Here is a 20,641-nt window from a genome sequence, read left to right as displayed (position 1 = left end):
AACGTATGCCGGGGGCACCATTGTTCGAGCTAAACTCTGAAGTAACTAACACCATGGGCAGACAGGCTTTCGGGGACACAACCCACGTGCGGCCAGCTGCTGTCGCCGTCGCCGAACCACAAGCCACTATTGCACTATTTTGAATGCCTACAGCGTTCAGCAACGCTGCGTGTGCGGCGGAGACTGGAGCATGATGACGAAAGGAATTTGGTTCTTGCCAACGGCTATTCTGGAAATCTACTCCCCGGAGATCTGGATGACTGCTGGAGACGGCAGACGAGACGCCTCACTCCTGCGGGAGGCGTTCGTGTATCTAACCTTTCCTCGGACACTGCTCTCTTAGAAAGTGCTGCTACTTCTTGGGTTCGGAGACGACACTTTGAAGTGCGGAAATCTATCACGCTAGAGTCAGAGGCTCCCGTCATGCCACTGAGCGCCTCGCGAAGACACTGACGATATAAATCTGACAATGCTACTGGCACTGTGCGGACAAACATTGTGGCTCTTTCGTCGTCCATTCGTGTGACAAAACAAAATTCAATACTAACAGCCGAAAAGAAATCCATCCGCACAAAATCCCTTTGGCGATCAGGTGCTGAATGCCGCAACGTACAGAACTGCGATGAATGCAGATGAATGCACGAAAACAGACTAGCAGCCTGCGGCCCACATATAAGAATGTAGATATACATAACATACATAGGATTGTAGCTGGATAGAATAAGCACTGGGTACGCACGCATGGACGCTTAGGAGTCAGAGCGCGGGCGCTAACTGTAAGTCCTCACTTGTGAGTTGCATATGTGGATGTTTCTATATCTAAATGGACTCCGACATGGAAAGGCGAAATTCAGCGCCAGCAAAAGCGAGGGAGACGGCTAAGGAGCTGATGAACACAAGCAAGCTGTAGAAAGATAGTGGCATCTCACTCGGTATTTCTTGAGCGCGTGAGACCCGAAATCAACACACTCCGATAGAGTTCAGGGAAAACACTAGCGCAGATGCTCCGCGCTTTACCGTGTGTGAGTTATTGTGGCTGTCCTGCGTTGTCTGTCTTCGTACACGTGCAAGCAACTCCCCTCGTCTGACGCTTGACTGCCTTCAGTTTTCTCCCTTCCCCGTTTGATCCCTCTCAAACCTATTCAGATTATATGTCTTTGCCCTGTCAGGATGCGACAAGAAACTCCTCAGTGCCTCCTGCTGTTCTTGCAAAGATTTTGGCATTTTGTCGTAGACGTCGGTGAAGAGCCCCGCTAACACCGGCGGATGCTTCATTTTCTCGAATACTCTGAACAAACAAAGATTCGCAGTTCCCCTCTCACACGCTGCTCTATCGACCTAATGTCTCCCAGAGTCAAGCAGCCTCGCCACGAAGCGCGACCGTGGCAGGGTCTTTCCCGCCGCAACCCAATAGCACGTGCCTACAACAACATACACATGCAGGTACTTTTAGACATTCGAACGTACCTAAACAAATAGATATACATAAATAAACTACGGCGGCTCCCGGAGAAGGCCGGCGGGAGCCCGTTTATCGCCGCAAGCCCTAGCCATGAGAGACGCCTCGCAGATACAGCACGGCTGATGTGGGCTCCGGCTGTGAGCGCCGCTCTACGGATGGCTGTCTCTCTGATTTCTTCTGACTGAACCATCGCCTTACCGTATTCTCGAGAGGATCCTCTTCCGCGTCTCTTCGACGAGTGCGTTTTCCTCCACGGTGCTCCACACACCCTGGAAAAACATGGAAACAGCAGACGTGAGAAAACGATCCTCGACCTTTGGTCGTTTTCTAAAGTGACGAGCTAAGGAAAGAGGCAGAGAAAGACACGTGAGGAACCCGGTCACAAGGAATTGACTCGCGACAAGTGCGAGCGCCTCAGCGAACGGAGGGGAGAAGCCCGTAGCTGAAAGCGGACAATCACACCTCGTCTGTGCGGCCGTCCGTTCACTCGCCACATCCACCCTTGAGTTGCGCTTCTTGTCTCAATTTTTCTATGAGCAGTTCTGAACTACGCGCCTCTCGCCTCGAGGGTGACTTGCGTCTTTCTCGGGCGTCACTCTGACCCGTTTCAGCCGCCGCTTGCCGGTTTCGGCGTCTCCTTACCTGTTTTGTCAAAAACGCTGCGAAGCGCCTAACACAGTGTAACGCTGGAGTACTCCACTGTTGCACCTCTTCGGCTTTCCGGTACGCCGCGCTGTCGTCGCTGGTCGAGTGAGGGCCAAGCCTATGAAAACAACCCCGCATTAGAAAGAGGCAGAGATGCCCACACATGCATGCCGCCTGGTCGACGACAAGCGCCGTCTCAAGTCGACAAGCACCCGGACTTTTGTGCTCACCGTAGCCGCGCCCACCTACGCAGCGGCCCCTGCCTGTCCACCTTTCGCTCTATCGCTGCTCGCTCAAGTCTTCGACTAGCCGAAAGTTCTCGATAAACGCTTCGCGTCTAAGGCCTCCGTGTCCGGGCCCATGCGCCTGAGTTGAGCGCCCGCAGCTGTGAGCAGCCTGATTACGAGGGGTCCACGCATACAGCCCCTCCGCGAGGCCCGCGCGCCCTCTCGCCTCCACAGCAGCCTCAGGCGTGCCAAACTGCCTCCCTCGCGAGCACCAACTGTCTTTTCGCCCCCAGACGTAGCGTACCTATACGTCATCATCTCTACGAACGCGGGCTCCTGCCTCTTCACGATGAGCTCTCGCGCGGCCTTCACCGCCGCATAAACGGCCACTGCATTAAGACAAGGAGCGCAGAAGACGGTTGCGCAAAGTGATCACACAGCCAGCCCCAGCGCTCTAGACCGCAAACGGCAAAGGCAAATGAACACGCACTCCAACCTGAATTACTTCCACCGAGTCATCAACAGTCAAGGAACCTGGAAGTTATCGAGACAATGAAGCGACCTGAGACCTCCTCTTGCTCAGTCTGCGCCTCAGAAACGCTCAGCCTGCTACCCTTCGCTGCAGCGCGAAAGGACAGTCAAAGCGCAGCCACAAGTCTGTGTGGAGTGCCGAGGAGTCACAAGCGAGCCTCTCGTTAGGAACAGATGACAAACGTCTAGGTTGACCGCGCGCTGGAGAGGGCGACGCAGGATTCTGCAGTTGGGAAACCTTCCGGCTGCGCGACGTCGTGTGTCTCAAAAACAGGCGTGACAGCGGGAACACCCTCGAGGCCTCAGGCAGACACGCGTGGGACGCCGTTTTGACCTACCGAGGTCTGTGCCGTCCACGCGCACCGTGTCGATGCCGAAGGCGACCGCTCGCGCGCCGATGCCGTCGCCCCTGTACTGCTCGTCGACCGGCGTGCTGATCGCGTAGCCGTTGTTTCGGCACAGGAAGAGCGTCTGACTCCCCAGCGCAGCCGCGAAGTTCAAGCCTACACACGCGTCGCCTGCAGGAGACGCAGAAGACGCTCGCGCAGGGCACGACATAGATTTTTTACGCCTAGTATCCATGAACTCAACTAACACGCGACATGCATGCACATACGCAAGCAGAAGATACTGATTCGTATGTAGAGGTGTAAGTATAGACACACGTACACGCATATATCTATGCATCTGGGTACAGCAGCTCTGCGAACGCCACAGCTCTGCACTCACTTAAGACCGCGAAGAGACAGCCACCGCTCATCGAACACGCCTGAAGCTTCCTCTCTCCGTCCGGATTCCTTCGTGCAACTACGCAGTTTCCCTCTGTGGAGTCTCAATGAGCCGCACCGACACAACCCAGACGCAGAGCAACCCCCCCTGGCGCAACAGAACCGCACGCGCAGCCAGCTCCGCTGCCCGCGGGGCAGAAGGCCGGCCTGCGCTGAGGTGGTAGGAAAGCGCGAAATGCAGGGTGCGGGCGTCACGCGGCAAGCCAGACGCCGGCGCTGTGCGTGGAATGCGCAGACTACACGCAGAGGCCGACACGCACCTTCACTCGCAGCGCCGTCGCCGAAGTAGACCGCAGCGACCGCGTCTTTCTTCCCGAGTTTGTATGCATACCCGACACCCGCAGCCTGCGGGATCTTCACCGCCAAGGGTGACGACACGGGCATGATGCACATGTGCGCCGCTGGAAAACCGAGACAAAACGCAAAAAAACAAACCTGCGTCGGCACAGAAGGGCGGAAACGACCTCCAGCCGAACATATTCGGAAGGCCAGGCTGACAACTGACAGCTGTAAATACACACTTCAAACACACACGCACTCGTGCGCGTATACCCTCGCACGCGATAAACGTATCCTTGTCCTGTAATCATCGTCGTAGGTGACAGTTGGTCCAACTCTTCACATGCGTATCTAAAACAGTTCACGCGCAGCGGCCTTTTGCCGGCTACCATGAACGTCAGTACGTCTCTGTGTCTAAGTCTTCAGTGTCTTCAAAGCATTGTTCGGGAATGCTTCCACTGAATTGGTGTGTTTTCGGTGCCTGGGTCGCGTAGAGCTCTGCGAAAACGACGACTTCAGCTGACGCACGTGTGTAATGTATGGGCATTTGCCGGCCGCGCCCGGGGTCTTTTGCGGTCGCGAAGAGCTGCGCGAGAACGTCGTCGAGTGTGAAGCCTTTCCACATGAGCGAGGGCAGCTCGCGGTACTGAGGGAGAATCATGTCTGCGTCTTTGAGCGCGGCTGCGCTGCCCACCAGCGCCGCTTCTTCGCCGGCCGCGGCCAGATAGAAGGATATGCGCCCCTGCCGCTGAATGTCGTAGAGAATGGAGTCGTAGACCTGGCTCTGAATCATCACGCGCAGCATGCGTACGCCCTCTTCGAGCGAAAACGACAACGTCGCAGACTCCAGCAGGTCTCCGGAATCCCCGAGTTGGCGGAAGAGCGGCAAGCCGCGCTCCTTTGAAGGCGCGAAACAAAGTTCTGTGACGGGCTCTCCCGGGAAAACCCCCCGAAACTGAGGCCCCGAAGCAAACCCCCTCGCAGCCATACACACAGCAGAAAAACTGGAGCAAAATCCGCGTGCTCCTGACGAAGCTGTGCGGAGAGAAGAACTAAGGCGGCACTTCGCTGTGCACTCTGAGGAAAAACTCGCGAACCCGCCTCGCACAGTACGGGTCAAGATGCCGGCGGACGCACTTTCAAGCTCAGAACCGATCTGAGACCAAGTGCCGCGCGACGTAGGCGAAGACCTCGACACGGATAGAGAAGCAGGCGAAGCATGCAGCAGAGCTTCACACAAAGCATCCCCTCGTCGAGAACTCAGCGGCGGCCTCTTGAAGGGAGAAAAACCTCTTGACAGAGAGGGTGGCGAACGCCAAGTCCCGCCTGCTGGGCGGGTGCCTGTCGTCCTTGAGCCGCACGCCCACGCTGAAGGGTACCCGAGGCACTGCGGGCCCGCCAAAGAAGCTGCGCCCACAATTCGCCTTCCATCGTTCGCTTGGATGCGGCGCAGAGAGCTTTTCCACCAGCATCGCACGGAAGTCACACCCAAGTCCCACAGAACGAGCCAAGCCTTCTTCGAAATAACATCGCGACCACGGATGGACGCAGAGAGGAGTGGCGGGACGACAGGATGCTGTTGCTGACTTCCGCAGAGGCGCTGTCCCCAAAGCACAGGTGTCATGAGTAGGACGAACAGAAAAGACGCACACTGAATCGCACCCGCCCGTGCCAGAAAGGGGTATGCCTACTCACAAACCTGCCGTTTTCTCTGCTGCGTTCTATCCGTACACGGCTACGCGGACAAGCAGGCACCGAGAGACAGCATTCAGTTCACAAAGGATGCTCGCTTACAAAATAGAATTATAGCTCGAGTAATACAGTGCACACGTACACAAAGCACGACGGCTCTCCAATACACAAGGGCAGATACTCCGTGTACGCTTCTGACTGGAGGCACAAGCCGTGGAAACGCAGAAACACATGAGGTTTTGGCAAAGAAACAACTCACTTCGGGCGCCGGCGAACAGGATGCGCCAAACTCGACAGACTGTTGAACTGTACAAGGCGAAGCAGACGGTGCGAAGGCAAAAAATCGCACGTGGTTCCGGACCTGTTGAATCTGTTCTACAACTTGACCGCGTCGCCAACGGAAGAGTCGGTACGGCTCAGAGGAACCCTACAGCCACGTTACAGCAAGCAGTTTTACAGAGATGCATGGTCCCGTACTTGACACAAACGCGAAACTATACCTTTTTCGAGATGATGAGTGGTTGGAGTTCACACAATAATTTGCTGAGGTTCCTGGGACGTTTCCGTTACTTTGTCACGATGCACACGAAGAGTCCGGGCCAGTGTCCGCGTTCGCTACCAAAACTCGCGATCCGGGAAGACTCTTTTGAGGAAGAGACTGTTGGAATAGTATTTCTGAACGTGCTGTCTAGAACTCCACAGACGGATTTGAAAAGAAGCCGCATACAAGACAACACACGGCCGGACATGCGAAGATCTCGCCGAAGTAGCGTAGAACGAAAGCGTTTCTGCTCGACGTCAAAAAGGGACAAGCGCGGCGTTGACTATTCATAGAAACATTCCAACTTTTAGTGTTCTTCTGATTGAGTTGACATCTTCCCAAGGGACACAGCTCCATGAGACGCCGTCCGGTGACTTTGCCAGACCCGAAACCTAGGAGGCACAACATGCCGATATAACCATGTGAAGTAGAGCCAGGCAGCGTTAACCCGAATGAACATTGTTTCACACTAAGCACCGCCAGTGTGCTTCTTGAGGTCGAGGCTCGCTTCCCTTTTTCTTTGCAGGCGCCGCAGCCGCTTCATCTCCATGTGAATTCTTTGTAAGTAAGCGACTACTACTTCGTGTGCGTCGGCAAAACCACGGAGAATCGATTTCTCAGCGTCTGTTCCAAGACCCCAGCACATGGTCGCCCTCTTATTCCCTTAATGAGAGCAGAGTTCCCTGGATATCCAGTCCCGCTCTCTCGCTTAGTGATTAGCGAATTTCATGTAGAAATACGACATTCATACACGGGCTGTCGGTTTAGGGTGCCAGGACCGAACGACGATGGACGATCATCCACTACGTAATTGCTGTTTATATTGCCCGTCGTATACCTCGGCTACAAATGAATATTCATACACAGACCAGATGTACGTCTGAGTGGGGGCGTCCGGTTTTCGGGCCCCTAGCGAGTGAGGGTTGCCGGAAGACCGAGTGCTTTTCACCGCAAAGATAGTTTCTCTGAAGCCTGACACAACCGGAGCATTCGCTGACCCCTAGTACATTGACGACAAATGTATTCATAACGACACATCTGCACCGACAGGAAAGGTGCTTTTTGATAATCAGATCGCTGCGCATTTTGCCTGAAAGGTGCGTGCGACGTACCACATAGGCACTGTGTGACGGGTTCTTCCCGAGAAATCCAAAAAGCGACAAAGCTTTTTTCGTGTTCGAGATTCCATGCATTTCCATACACCTGCGTGAAATATAGCTTCGTCTGGAAAGCCCGTATCAAGCGGAGTGATCGCGACGGCGCCCAGAGCGCCTAAGCCGTGTTGGATAACGCTGAGAACCTGCTTCCTCGTCTCTGCTACCGATGCGCTGTCTGTCGCATGGCTCAACGGCCGGACCCAGAGCTGCCTACCGCAAACAGCTGCACTCTCCTCTCGATATATCACACAAGTCTCGTCTCTACCAGTTTAAACCGGACACGCCGGAAGAAAGGCTGCCCTTCCTGCCGGTCTATCCCACAATCGACAAAAACCATACGGCAGAAAACAATGCAACACACGTACAAACAGGAACAGATGTGTGCACAAACACGCGTCTCTCTACACAGCTTCACAGAGACCTGCACATGCAGCTGCGGCCATTTATGCCGAAACCGAATGTGTGCGCGAACTCCCGTCGCCCTCCTCTCTCAGGATTCGTACGGCTAAATTGCCCTCTGCGCGGTCACTCCATCTTCTGTTGTCCAGCTCTAAGCAGAATAGAAAAAGATAGAAGGCTTGCCAGGCTTCGCAAGCTTGCGGTTCTCGCTCTCGTCCTTCGAGTGTACCTGGTCGTTTGGCAAGAAGGCGATTTCTGCAAACAATAGAGCGTCAGACACACAAGCATATCTATCTATCTATCTATCTATCTATCTATCTATCTATCTATCTATCTATCTATCTATCTATCTATCTATCTATCTATCTATCTATCTATCTATCTATCTATCTATCTATCTATCTATCTATATCTATCTATATCTATCTATATCTATCTATATCTATCTATATCTATCTATATCTATCTATATCTATCTATATCTATCTATATCTATCTATATCTATCTATATCTATCTATATCTATCTATATCTATCTATCTATATCTATCTATATCTATCTATATCTATCTATATCTATCTATATCTATCTATATCTATCTATATCTATCTATATCTATCTATATCTATCTATATCTATCTATATCTATCTATATCTATCTATATCTATCTATATCTATCTATATCTATCTATATCTATCTATCTATATCTATCTATCTATCTATCTATCTATCTATCTATCTATCTATCTATCTATCTATCTATCTATCTATCTATCTATCTATCTATCTATCTATCTATCTATCTATCTATCTATCTATCTATCTATGTAATTATATATTTGCACAGGATGACAACTCTCTATATACGAGGCGACGCGATGCCTGACGCCGCTCGAATGGACATTCAAGCGCTTGACTGTCTCGAGACGCATGGGGCATTTCCCTGTAAGAAGCCGGAGAGGCCACCGCAGCATATCCGTATAGCTCTCTAGGCCCCTTTCAGCAGTGCGAAACCACTTCCGCACAATAACACATGCATATTACAAGGAATGCTTGCTTGCGCATGTCGGCGTACGCCTTGCCCGCGGCTACCTGCGAACAGCGACACGGAAGTTTACCCGTAAGCCCAAGAGAGGTTTGCAGGTAGCGCTGGTGGGTCTGAAGCAATTGAAGCTCGTCAAACGGCAGCTGAAGATCCAGGGCACTGCGGCCGTACGCCTTCAGCTCGTCCTGCACAAGGCGTAAGAAGAAAGATACAAGGAATAAATGCTCGCAAAACACACCAAGCGCATGAACTGGACCGAAAACGTGCACAAACGTAAGCACACATACAAATGTATATATTTTCATATACATATGTATGATGCAGACCCCTGGAACATCTCGCATCTTAGAGCGTAACAACAGGCCAGAACCTCCACCAGGGAGCTATAAGGTACCATCTACGCCTCCACTGATAATGATGTAGTTCTACAGCATGAAGCTGCACGTACCAAATCGTGCAAAGGGTCACATTTGAAAACAGTACTGCGGTTTTGGTGCACCCATGCATGTGCGCAGGCGATTTCTGAGGCGTACCCTCATTTGGAAGGAGGCGAACGCCATAGCTTCTTTCTTCGCGTTTTTATCCAGGGCGTTGATGCCGGCGTCGTTCTTCACGATATCCATGTACTCCTTGCCTGCGCACCACGTGCCGTCTTCACCTTTGTGAACTGGCGCCTTCTGCAGCAGGGTTAACACTTGCTGCTGCAGAGCGGGGTACTCTCTGAAAGAAAGAAAGAAAAAAACAACACAAAACGAAAAAATACAACCTTCCTCCCCGAACGACGCTGCGTACATCCACCTACAGCAAGAAGGTTTACACTACCATGCGCACACCTTTCACACGCTTGACGCACATCGTGCGCGGTCATAACGGCTGACCTGGAGGATATCCGAAGCCCCACAGAAACACAACGGGTAAATCTGCATTCTAGAGACAGGAAGCCGATTGAACCTGACAGCTAGCAAAACTTGCACTCAGAGCGAAAGAAGCGTAACAGCACATGACACATACAACCTATCTACATGAAGACGTGCAGTGCTACTCCGTTTGAAAGACACCACGTCCGCGACGGCTTCGGGAGAAACCGACGCTTACAGAGTCTTTCTGCAGCAAGCGCAGGAGCTCCGAGGGTTGGGAGGGATACACATATCTAATATATATATAGATAAATGCATGTACGCAGGGCACATGCACCTACTTTGCGACATAGACAACGGCGTGCGTCAGCGCAGAGACGGCGGGGCTGGGCGCCTTGGGCTGCTGACCCTTCTTCTTTCCTCCGAAAAGCATCTGCACAGCCTTCTCCTTCGTGCGACGGAAGTCCTCAACGGCCGCAAGCAGCAACAGGAATTGCCTGCACGCCCCACCGTCCACCGGAGGAACCACCTCCGCATGCATGCGAATACATCCGCCAGCACTTATGGATGCATGTATACGACCAAAAACGAAGTTCGGCGAACGGCTGACAGAGCCATACACATCAATATATATAAATATATATAAATATGGACGTATATATGTAGGATGTATGTGTATGGCTATTATAATATAAAAACATAAATGGGGCAGCGGCATCCCTGCCTCCCGTTCGCACCGTGATTCCGCATGCTCACGAAGCACCCATCCCACTGCGTTTGCAGGGCTTTCGAGACACAGATACACACTCGCCCTGCGTAGAAGTCAGATCTCTGAGTGCAGAACGAATAGGGATGCCTACCGGTGAGTGACGGGGTCCTGCGGGCTGTCGGGGAAGGTAGGCCATGCCGAGGAGACGATGAGTGAAGACTCCTTCAGCACTTCACTCCAGATGTGCTCGCTGATGTGCGGCGCAATCGGAGAGAGAACTTGGCACTGCGTCTCTGGGAAAGGGAGCGCAACAACGCCAAAAATAAGGTGGACAGGCCAAAGCAAGCGCATAGGGGGACGCCCGCCAGGGCAGGCACCAGCGGCCTTCTACGGCTGCAGCGCCTCGCGTCCAGTCGCCACCCCTCCTGCGTCCTCAACGATGCCTCTCCGCGCACATACTACACAGACGTACTACACACACGTACAGGCATCCATACTGGATGCCGAGTTGTGCGCGCGGGGAACGTGTCAATGCGCAAACAGATCTAGGCGAAAATGTGCATGGACACCTAGGATCTTACTCAGCCAAGTGAGGACGAGGTCTTTGTGCATGTGGTCGTCTCCACAGAGCATGCGGTACTGGTCTCTGCGCGTGTGCAGCTCGTAGAGCCCGTTCTTCAGAGCCTCTCTGTACTGAAAGGTCTCGAACGCCTCCTTCGCGATCTCGGTGCAGGTGACGATTTCGTTCAAAAACAACCGGTCGGCGTCGGAGAAGGCACCTGACGCCGAGCGCAGAGAAAAAGAAAACGCTTCATGCCGCCCACAGAACATACATATACATATACATGTATACGGAATCATACACGTATGCTTACAGTTTACGCTATAGACACAGACAGAAAACGGCAGCGAAGCCTCGAGGTTGCTCCAGGCCACACACGGGTGCGCCTCTCCGTGAAGGCGGCCCTCGAGCCAGAAACCCTGAGGCATTTGTATACCACATATGTAGATGTATCGCAGACAGGATCGTATGCACATGCAGTGAATATACAGACGCGCAATCGTGAGTGGGTCTGCGTGCGCGGGATTACCTTCGCGGAGCGGCAGGACGCCGCTCACGACTTCGTTGGCGAATTGCTCGAGGAGATACAGACGCATGATAGCGCTGTTGGCCGTCTCTCTCTGGAAGTTGGAGTCGTCGGCCGTGTCACCTGCGAGGGGGAATAACAACGAATTGAACATGAAACTGCACCCTGGAGAAAGGCGATATCACGCACAACATCCATTGACATACAGTTTCGTGAGGTTAAGAGTAAAATCCCGGAAAGAACTGCTCACCAGTCTCCTGATCTACCCTCTTTAGTTAAGTGTAATACGGACAGAAAGGAACCGAGCGTCACAGAGACGAGACGAAGCCAGAAACGCGAACAGTAAAAGGAGAAAAGCAACCTTCTCAGAAGCTCTATTTTTTCTGCTGGTGTCCACATTCCCCTGTACACCTACGGGAGACGCCCACACCTGCGCACATTTACACTCACTGAAACGCGACAAAAGAGACGCAAGAACGTCTGGCGCTTGCAGACCGCTTGAACGAACCGCGGCAACTTCGTTTTCTAGTCAAAAGCACGCTTGCAGCGATTTCTCTCAAACGTAAATGATTTTCGCGAGTTCTCGCGGCGGGAGCACCTGACGGGGGTGGAAAGGTCTGTTTACCTGCGTCGGCGAGGGCGACGCGCATGGCGTCGGCAGAGAACTCGTTAATGCCGTCCTCGATGGTGATGAAGTTGCCCAGACTCTTGCTCATCTTCTGGGCGTCGACCATGACGTGCCCGTTGCACACGAAGGCCCTGAACCAGCGAGAATGAGCAGAAACACCGCGCCATGAAGGGGCCCCAGCCTAGACGCGACCCCAGACCCTAGAAGGAGGAGGCAGGCGCCAACACATTTCCATTTCTTTCCCGCATCGCTGCTCAAGTCTGGCTTCCTTGTTCTTTGAAAACTTCTCAAGGGTCGCTGAGACGCACTTGGGCCACAGGTCAGGGCGGTCAGGCCACATGGCGACGTGGTTGTACAGCGAGAAGGTGAGGTGATTGAAGATGAGGTCCTTCCCGCTCACGCGCAGATCCAGCGGATACCAGTACTCGAATTCGGCGCGCATGCGCTGGAAACACACACACACCAAACGCGCAGAACGCTTGCCTCGACACGTCTTCGCGAGACCCCCGACACGCTAAACCCTAAACCCTAGACACTCACACTCCAATCGAGTGAGTGAACCCGTGCTCAGTGGACCAACTCATGCAGCAGCAGGAACTTGCTCCTTCTCCACATTTTCTCCAGCGCGCAGCCCGAAAACAGCCACGGTCGCGACTCGGCCTCAATTGTCGAAGCAGCCTGAGGATTCGCAGCTTCGGGTCTCCGCACCGTGCCGTGTGCCCATGCGCCCACGCGGAGAAATCAAAAGCAAGGCAGCACACACCCAATTCTGTATGCGATCTGTGCGTTACAGCCTATTTGTCTGTACCGACGACCGTCCAGTCGAGACAGCAAACGTGGGTGACAAGGGTGAAGCATAACGATAAACTGATTTCATTCCCTCCTGAAACGCACCTTCAAATGCTCAGTCGGAATTGATGACTGCGGGAGCTCGTTCGTCTGCACGAAAATGTAGTCGAAGACTTCGTCTGTGAGCTGCTCCACGGTAATGCCCAGAGGGCCGGGCTTTTCGCCGTACATGTCAGTGCCCTGCGGAGTCACAAAACCGGACAACAGGAGAGGCAATCGAGCAAAAACGTGTGTTCGCAAGAAGAAAGACGCGCACAAACAGGCCGAGGAAGGTCACACACAATGAGATATATTAGTAGCCTGGAAGAAAAACAGTGTGCCAGCACGCTTCCTGAGGGATCCGTAGATACGACAGTGCCAATACGTATGGAGAGCAACGGATAGATGACTGCGCTAAACGGAAAAAGGTCGGCATTCAACCATGGCAACAGACAGATGGGGCCAATGTCACACTGTACTCCACCTCTGTCGATGCATATATGTACATTCGTGCACATGGAGCTGAGAGAACCACAAACCACTTCTATTTCTGTTGGAGACGTTGTAGGCGGCATCGCACCAACTCGAGTCGCCTCCCCGTCTCGCGCTTAGTCTACAAACCCCTCTGTGCATGCAGGCCGGTAGTCGCAGGTGCCGATGAACCACCGCGTGTACGCAAATAAGAATAGGCAGACGAGGCGACACCCACCTGGAGAAGGTGCGCAATGGTGTAGTAAGCCATGTAGATGGTTGAATCGGAGAGCGACTCGATGAGGACCGGACGCGACGCGTCTTTGGTCCAGGGCAGGAACGTGCCGAGGCCGTAGCTGCGGCTACAGGCCCACTCGCGCAGCCACCCGACGACGTGCTTGAACTGATGCAGAACCTGAAGAATGGAGCCGACCGCGCATACGAGCAAGAAATCAGAATTCGCACGCCCAGAAACTAGGGTTTCGGGTTTAGGCCTGCGAGGTCGAGCGACTCTCCAAACCCCCTCTTGCCAACCCTCGTTGCCTCCTGCGGCAGAGCGACGTCGAGGACGACTGCGTGCTCGGCTGCGCACGGGTTTGTGTGGGCTCACCTGAGGGTTGTAGGTGTGAAACTCGGGCGAGCAGATGTACTTCTCGACGGCATCTCTCCAGGACTCTTCGCCGTAGTCGAGGTACCACTGGTTCATATATGCGACGACGCACTCGTCGCCACTTCTGGAGACAACGCTTTTTTCGGGTTCAAAGTACGCGATAGCGTCCTTTTTGGCAATCATCGCGTCGCGCACCGCGTTCTTCGCGTCGGCGACCTTCTGGCCTGCAAACGGCCCGACGAGAAGCACGCCGTCGTAGAAACCTTTCTTGTAAACTTCTTCCTTGATCTCCGCAAGCTTCTGCGTGTCCTTCTGACTCGCCACCTTCTTCTCCTGGCAAAGCCGCACAGCCGCCTGAGACCCCAGCCCCGGGATGTCGATGATGGGGACTGGCTCGAACGGCTTCACCCACTCAGGGCGGACGCCATAGCGGTCCCTGAAGAAATCCGGCTTGTTGACAATATCCATCAACGCCATGTAGTCGTCGGGCGCGTCGCTCGGAACTGACATTACCACACCCGTGCCTGAGGGAGAGCCACGCACGCCCAAGCCACCCCAACCACCTATGCAGCTCGCTCTCAATCCTACACCGCTCTCGCTCTATTTACATACCCGTCAATCATTCGACATTTGCATCAGCCTGTCTGTCTATGTAGTCCAAGGTGCATGTGGGCTGATGTCGGCACGTACGCGAGTCCTCACCTAGCGCCGCCCCCCCCTGCACATCGCGACCATGTCCAGCGCCCACGTACCTATGTGTATACATAAATAATTCTACATGTGACAGGCATTATATATATATATATATATATATATATACATCTACGTATTTGTATGTACGCGTGTGCGTGCGCGTTGGAGACTCTTGAGCTCAGTTAGATGCGAGAGGAATAACCAAAAAACCACAGACTGCAGCAACCACGACCCGCCTACACGTCGAGGAGCCGCAGCGTAGACGGCAGCGAAGCCTGTCCGTTCTACGGTCAGAGACAACCCTGCTCGTCTGCCGCACCGACATTAAACGCGTTCCAGCGGGCAGGATGCCTGTTTCTTCGTACCCTTATTCATGGAGATGGTGAGCATCGGGAGCGCGTAGATAGTCGGGTAAGTTGCATTCGGCGCCAAGAGAGGTACGCCAATCAGGTTGCGGCCCTCGACAGTTCCGAGGCAGTGCGGGAGCGGCAAGGCATCGGCGTCCGCAGCGTTGGCCTCCATAGGCAGCAAGCCCTGGTAGCCCATGTTGATAGCCGACCGCTCACTGCAGATAAACACTTCCGAGCACGCCTTCAGCGCCTCCTCGCGGGTCATCAAAGTCTCGAACTCTTCCTCAGTCTCCGCCGCCGCCTGCGCCGCGGCCGCGCCTCCGTCCTCGGACCCCGCGTTCGTCAGGCTCTTGCGCGGCTCCGAAAAGGCCAGGTACACACCGTACCTGAGAACCGCAGACTCGCGCAGGCGGAGCGTATGAATAAGTTGTCGACATACGCTTCGCGTCGGTCTTTCAGAGAGACCAGAGTCGGTGCCGGCAAGCACAGGAAACCCAGGCACTTCCGCCAGAGTAGGTTTGTTCCACACGCACGCCGCGTCCGAGATTCTGCCTAATCACCTACGTCTGAACATCTAAGCCGTATCTATGAATCTCGCCACCGAGCACAGCAAGAAAGCAGCCACTGCCTTATTATAGAGGTGTCAGGGAGCATAGACGTAATCGCATGCACCGCTGTCTCTTCCACCAATCAGCGCCCCAGAAAGAATAGTTGCTCAATGCCCTCTGCTTTCGGCCGCTCCAAAGAAGCTTGGGTGCCGCAGCCTGGTTTCTCGCTTCCGCTAACCCGCCAATGAGGAGCCCCCCTCCCAGTCGTTTCTGTGTTGCGGCTTGTTTGCCGTCACATCGCAGAAAAGATTTTGTTTCGTCTCTGTTTCGCACTTACTTGCCCTCCGGGAGCACGTAGCAGTTGGTCTGCCCATACATCGTCTCCGGTCGGAGCGTGGCGGCGACGAGCGAGACGCGCTTTTCGCCGTGTTTCTGGAGCTCGCCGAGGATTTCAAGCAGCGGCTGCAGCTGCTCGGCTTCCTCGTCTCTCAGCTGCGCCTCCTGCACGAAGAGCTTCACCACGGTGTATTCCTGCGGCCCGACGCCCTCGCCGCTCGCGCGGTCATGGTCTGCGCACGCCTGCTTCTCGCGACGGCTGAAAATCGTCGCGCGCATGCCGAACTTCAGCTTGCCGCGCTTCTGCAACGCCCCACAGCAATGCGCAAGACACGCAGCAAGTGACGCCTATTCCAGTGAGCCGCATTACCACTCGAAAGCACTCCGGCTCTCCCGAATACGGAATCAGACCTCATGGATATCCTCCATCCACGGGCTGACGCGCAGGCCCCCCCAATTGAAGACGAGCAGAGAGCCGCTGGGCAGGCAGCCTTCTACCGCCGCATCGTTCCTAAACCTACACGAGCGAAGCATGTCGCCTTATATAGAAATATATATGTATATATGTGTATGCGTATAAATGTATATATTGGAGATCAGTAGGCACCGGGAACAAACACTGCATATACATAAAAGGTAGGCATACGAAGCCGTCTGAGGGGGCTGGACCTCATGTAAATACCTATCCAGTGGGTATGTATATGCGGGTCTGAGTGCTTCAAGAAGAAATGCATGCAACGTACATATCCACGAACAGATAGATGCAAGCCGCGACGTCTAGACACTCGCCTGCGCGTCTCACCATGAGCGTGTTAAACTGCCAACGAATGAAGGCATCGTAGAAGGGGTTGATGTCGGTTGTGACGAAGGAGCGTCTCCAGTCGACGGCGAGGCCGAAGCGCGACAAATCGCGTTTGGCGAGAGGCGGGAAGTAACGCAGCCAGTGCTGCGCGTCCGCGAACGCGGCGATCTCTTCTTGAGGGATTCCCATACTCTCCATGATGTTCCACTGCGTTTTCTGCACATGCAGGGCACAGCCAGGCAACGCGAAGCCATGGCGAACAGAGAGACTTTGGATGTTTAGAGTCCCCCCCAAAGACTCTCAGCCTCCCGAGGGCCTTCGTGGGCTCTGCTGAGCCGAGAGAAAAACGCCTGCGCACTCGGCACTGGAGTAGGCGGCGGCGGGCGCGAAAGTATCACGACGCAGTGGCGCAAGCAAAAGGCAGGGAAGATAACTGAATCACGAGGAGCATGGCGCATGCGCCGAAGTGCTGTATCCGCTATGGCGACGCCATCTCCACACACGAAGCGGAGACAGGGAAAGAATGGGCGATTCATAAAGAAGACAGAGGCGAGCGCTTGATAAAAACACAAAGGGGTAACGCTACGAATACGAATGCTCCAACCGTGAACTTGGTACGAAACCACGCCTTGAGATTTCGAAGGCTGCCGATTCAAAGCGATGAGGAGTCCACGAGAGACGCTTGCGTGAGGACTTCGACCTCGTGCTTGTCTCTTCTCACCGCATCGCCCGTCTTCGCAGCGACCTTCGACTTTCGCTTCTTCGCTTCCTCCTCGCCAGTCTTCTGCTGCACCGCGAAAACACAAGCAGACAGTGAGGAAACATGTTTCAGACACAGATACTCCCACCCTTCAGAGAGAGGGGGAGTATGATTTGGAATAGCCCGCATAGCTGGACGTGGCAAGCTACATATATCTCTCCATCCACCCTGTGGAGAAAAGGATACATGCATACACTCCATGTAAATCAAAATTGAGGACGACGACAATCTATACTCATGTGTGCCTGCGTGCCTGCCGATGAACGCACTGGGAAACCTGCTGCTGGTGTCGCTCCTCTACGTACTGCCACCAGAGAGGAGGCCACACAAACACGGACTCCGGGGATCAGCGAAACACGCCACTGAGGAAGCGGCGAACTGTTGATTGACCAGCCACTTAACGCTAAACTCGAAGATGTGTCAACCCCCCATGCACCTCTGATTCGAAGTCCGTGCCGCAGGAGGACGACGTAAATGCGGCCGCCAACCCACAAAATAGGTTTCTGACTGCGCGTGTGCATACATGTATGTATCCACATACACGCATCGCTGTTAATATACCCATTAATCTATATGTGTGTACGTAGCTATGTATGTGAATGTGTATGTATGTATGTATGTATGTATGTATGTATGTATGTATGTATGTATGTATGTATGTATGTATGTATGTATGTATGCAGGTTCGTTGGCTGGGCTCGAGCCGCTGACCTCCTCGACGTGTTCCTTTTTTTCGTTTTCGAGAGTTCCGTCGCGTTGTTCGTTGGCTTGTCTCTGCGCGACTTCGCGCTTGAGTTTGTCGGCGCAGGCGAGAATGGGCATGCCGGTGCAGTGGAGCCCAAACGGCCAGAGGACGGCTTTTCCCTGCATGCGCTGGAAGCGGGCCTGGAACTCTGCGCGACAGACAGTGAACGCGTGACCGAGATGCATCTTGCCGTTCATGTACGGATACGGAAAGCTGCAGAAGTACTTGACCTTATCGCCAGAGTGCTCCGCTGGCGCGTCGACTTCGTACGGGTTCGCCTTCGCCCAGCGGGCCGCCACGGCCTCCTCGATGCCCAGCAGCTTGTCGCGCCGACCTCGCGACTGCGGCGCAGCGGCTGCGGACGCCATGGTGGAAGACGAGACAGCAGACAAAGGAGAGAAATGTGCGCGCAGGGACGCTGCAGCGCCAGGAGGGACGGCGGCTGCTAGACAGGGAGCAGAGGCGCAGGCGAGCAGAGGCGTCGCCGAGGACTCGGGGGCGATGCCACAGCGACGCGAAGAGGGCAAGGAAACAGCACAGGAAGCACGCGGGGGGGAGCTGCGGGAGAGGAGGCGGAAGACTTAGAAGAGGACTGCCGCAAGCGGGGGAGAATTGAGAAGTGCCTCGCCAGGCTGAACTTCATAGAAGGCTGATGGAGGCCACGGATGCGAGCTGCGTCGAGCTTGCATGCAACCATTCAGAAAAACGGGGAAGCACCGAGAAGCCTCAGAGAGGGGGCATCAGACACAAAAGATGTGCGGAAGGCGAAGCGGCGCCAGAAACGACGCAGCCGTCGAATCCACACCTGCGCTCCTCTACGGGGTTGCCCATGCATGCGCAGTCGCGCGGTATTCGGCAAATGAACACCCACGAGCAGAAGCAGAAGGGAAGCGCGGAAAGAGCCCGACACAAAGCAAATGCGAGAGAGAGGAGGAAAACGACTTGAGAAAAGTCTTCGACTCAGTCGGAGAAGACGGAGGTCGAGCGACACGCCTCAACCCCACCCCTGCAGGCAGACAGAGAGACGATTGTCCGCGGCCGGCATAGATGCGCACCGAGAGGCCTCGAGACAAGCGGCGTCGAATCCCGCCCTAGCGCAACGCAGCAGAGAGGGAGAGCGAAAAAACCAGACAAACGCGAGGAAACGACAGAGTGCGGTCGCGTGTGCATCAAGCAAAGCCTGAAAGGGACATGCTGAGAAGCAAAAACAGAGGTAGAAGGCAAGAGAGATAGAGGAGGACAGTCGAGTCCTAGCGCCAGGAAGAGAAAGCAGATCGCGGCTTGGCTTACTTCTGCATGCCCGCCGAGGCACACGCCACACGAGGCGCGTGCGGAGTCGATGCAGTCCAGTCTGCCTCCGCTTTCATCACCAATTCGGTTCTCGACGGCGAACGCACCCCGAAAAGTCTGGAAAACCGGGGAAGATAGAGTCCGCAAGAGGGCTCAACGCTGATTTCGGACAGGAAAGGCTTCTCCCCGACACGTGGCAGGGGGATTGCCTCGCCTCTCTTACCACTTTCGGTTCCAACGGCGGTGATCCACTGAACTCTTCTTCGAGCGATGGAGAGATGCACCGATGTTCTGTTTTCCAGAGCTCGAATGAATTCGAACTCAGACCTGTTTGTTGTGAAGCGTTCGCCCGTCAGTCTCTCGTCTCTCGTATTTCGAATACAAGTAATACCTCGAGTGCGCTCTGTGGACTGTGAGCGCCGCTCGAGGCCCCTTTTCGACGCGCTTTTGCCTTTCCTAAATCTTTCTCTCGATTTTCGTCCACCGTAGCTGCTTCATGTCGTCGTCGACACGTTTTCCTCGCTGATCCTGATTGCGACGCGAGGCACTGCGCGTCTATCTTTGACGGCTCCGCCTTCTTTTCGCTGCATGCCCGTGTGCGCCGGTGGATAGACCTTCCTGGCGGCTGCACTTCGATGTGAACTTTGACGCTCCTCGATCAACGCCAAACTGAAGCCGTACGGCTGCCTAGGCACCTGCATAACACGCGAGTATCTATTATGGGTTTTTTTGTCTCTCTGCTTCAGAGCGTAGAGGCGCGCGCAGCTCGGTTGATCCTGACTGCGTGTGTCTGTATGAGGTGCCTTTTTGAGGCAGAAGGAAGGGAATTTCTCGCAGACTGAAAGACACGTTGAGTCAAAGGGAACGTGCCTGGACTCTAGCATCCACAGGCAAGACTCGAGGATCCCGCGGACTCTTCTTTCTCAGTCTCTCTCTAACTCAGAGCTGACTACGCACCAGGGGTGGGCGGGCCTGTTTGCCTGTTTCTCGTCGTGTCGCCGCTGCGTCCGCCTCCGCCTCAGGACTGTCTCTTCACCCGAACTGCCGTTTTCTCCGAACTGCCTTTTCCTCTCTCGCCTTCGCCTGTGGTCGCCTCGCCAGCGTAGGGTTGCCTCTCATCTCCGGGGGTCTACGACTCCACTTTGCGCCTCTCTCTC

At 54.3% G+C, this 20,641-nt stretch overlaps 2 protein-coding genes across 2 annotated transcripts; both read right to left on the bottom strand.

The window, feature by feature from the left end:
* Positions 1-1,101: 1,101 nt before the first annotated feature.
* Positions 1,102-4,920, bottom strand: BESB_024810 (putative 2-oxoisovalerate dehydrogenase subunit alpha; the record flags this gene model as incomplete). Its single annotated transcript, XM_029361169.1, has 7 exons — positions 1,102-1,288; positions 1,661-1,731; positions 2,105-2,225; positions 2,639-2,723; positions 3,204-3,383; positions 3,914-4,054; positions 4,461-4,920. 7 exons carry the CDS (start codon positions 4,918-4,920, stop codon positions 1,102-1,104), a joined length of 1,245 nt encoding a protein of 414 aa, XP_029215524.1.
* Positions 4,921-7,872: 2,952 nt separating this feature from the next.
* Positions 7,873-19,561, bottom strand: BESB_024800 (leucyl-tRNA synthetase; the record flags this gene model as incomplete). Its single annotated transcript, XM_029361168.1, has 19 exons — positions 7,873-7,976; positions 8,843-8,954; positions 9,303-9,489; positions 9,968-10,123; positions 10,487-10,628; positions 10,917-11,114; positions 11,427-11,546; positions 12,049-12,182; positions 12,360-12,496; positions 12,946-13,080; positions 13,589-13,765; positions 13,961-14,484; positions 15,019-15,389; positions 15,889-16,190; positions 16,690-16,905; positions 17,411-17,476; positions 18,161-18,752; positions 19,250-19,285; positions 19,485-19,561. The coding sequence occupies 19 exons, from the start codon at positions 19,559-19,561 to the stop codon at positions 7,873-7,875; spliced, it is 3,786 nt and encodes a 1,261-aa protein (XP_029215523.1).
* Between the last annotated feature and the right edge of the window lie 1,080 nt (positions 19,562-20,641).

The sequence above is a fragment of the Besnoitia besnoiti genome, assembly GCF_002563875.1.
Source record: "Besnoitia besnoiti strain Bb-Ger1 chromosome Unknown contig00014, whole genome shotgun sequence".
NCBI classification, from domain to species: domain Eukaryota; phylum Apicomplexa; class Conoidasida; order Eucoccidiorida; family Sarcocystidae; genus Besnoitia; species Besnoitia besnoiti.
Note: the sequence above shows the minus strand (reverse complement) of the source record. Positions and strands in the feature narration are given on the sequence as shown.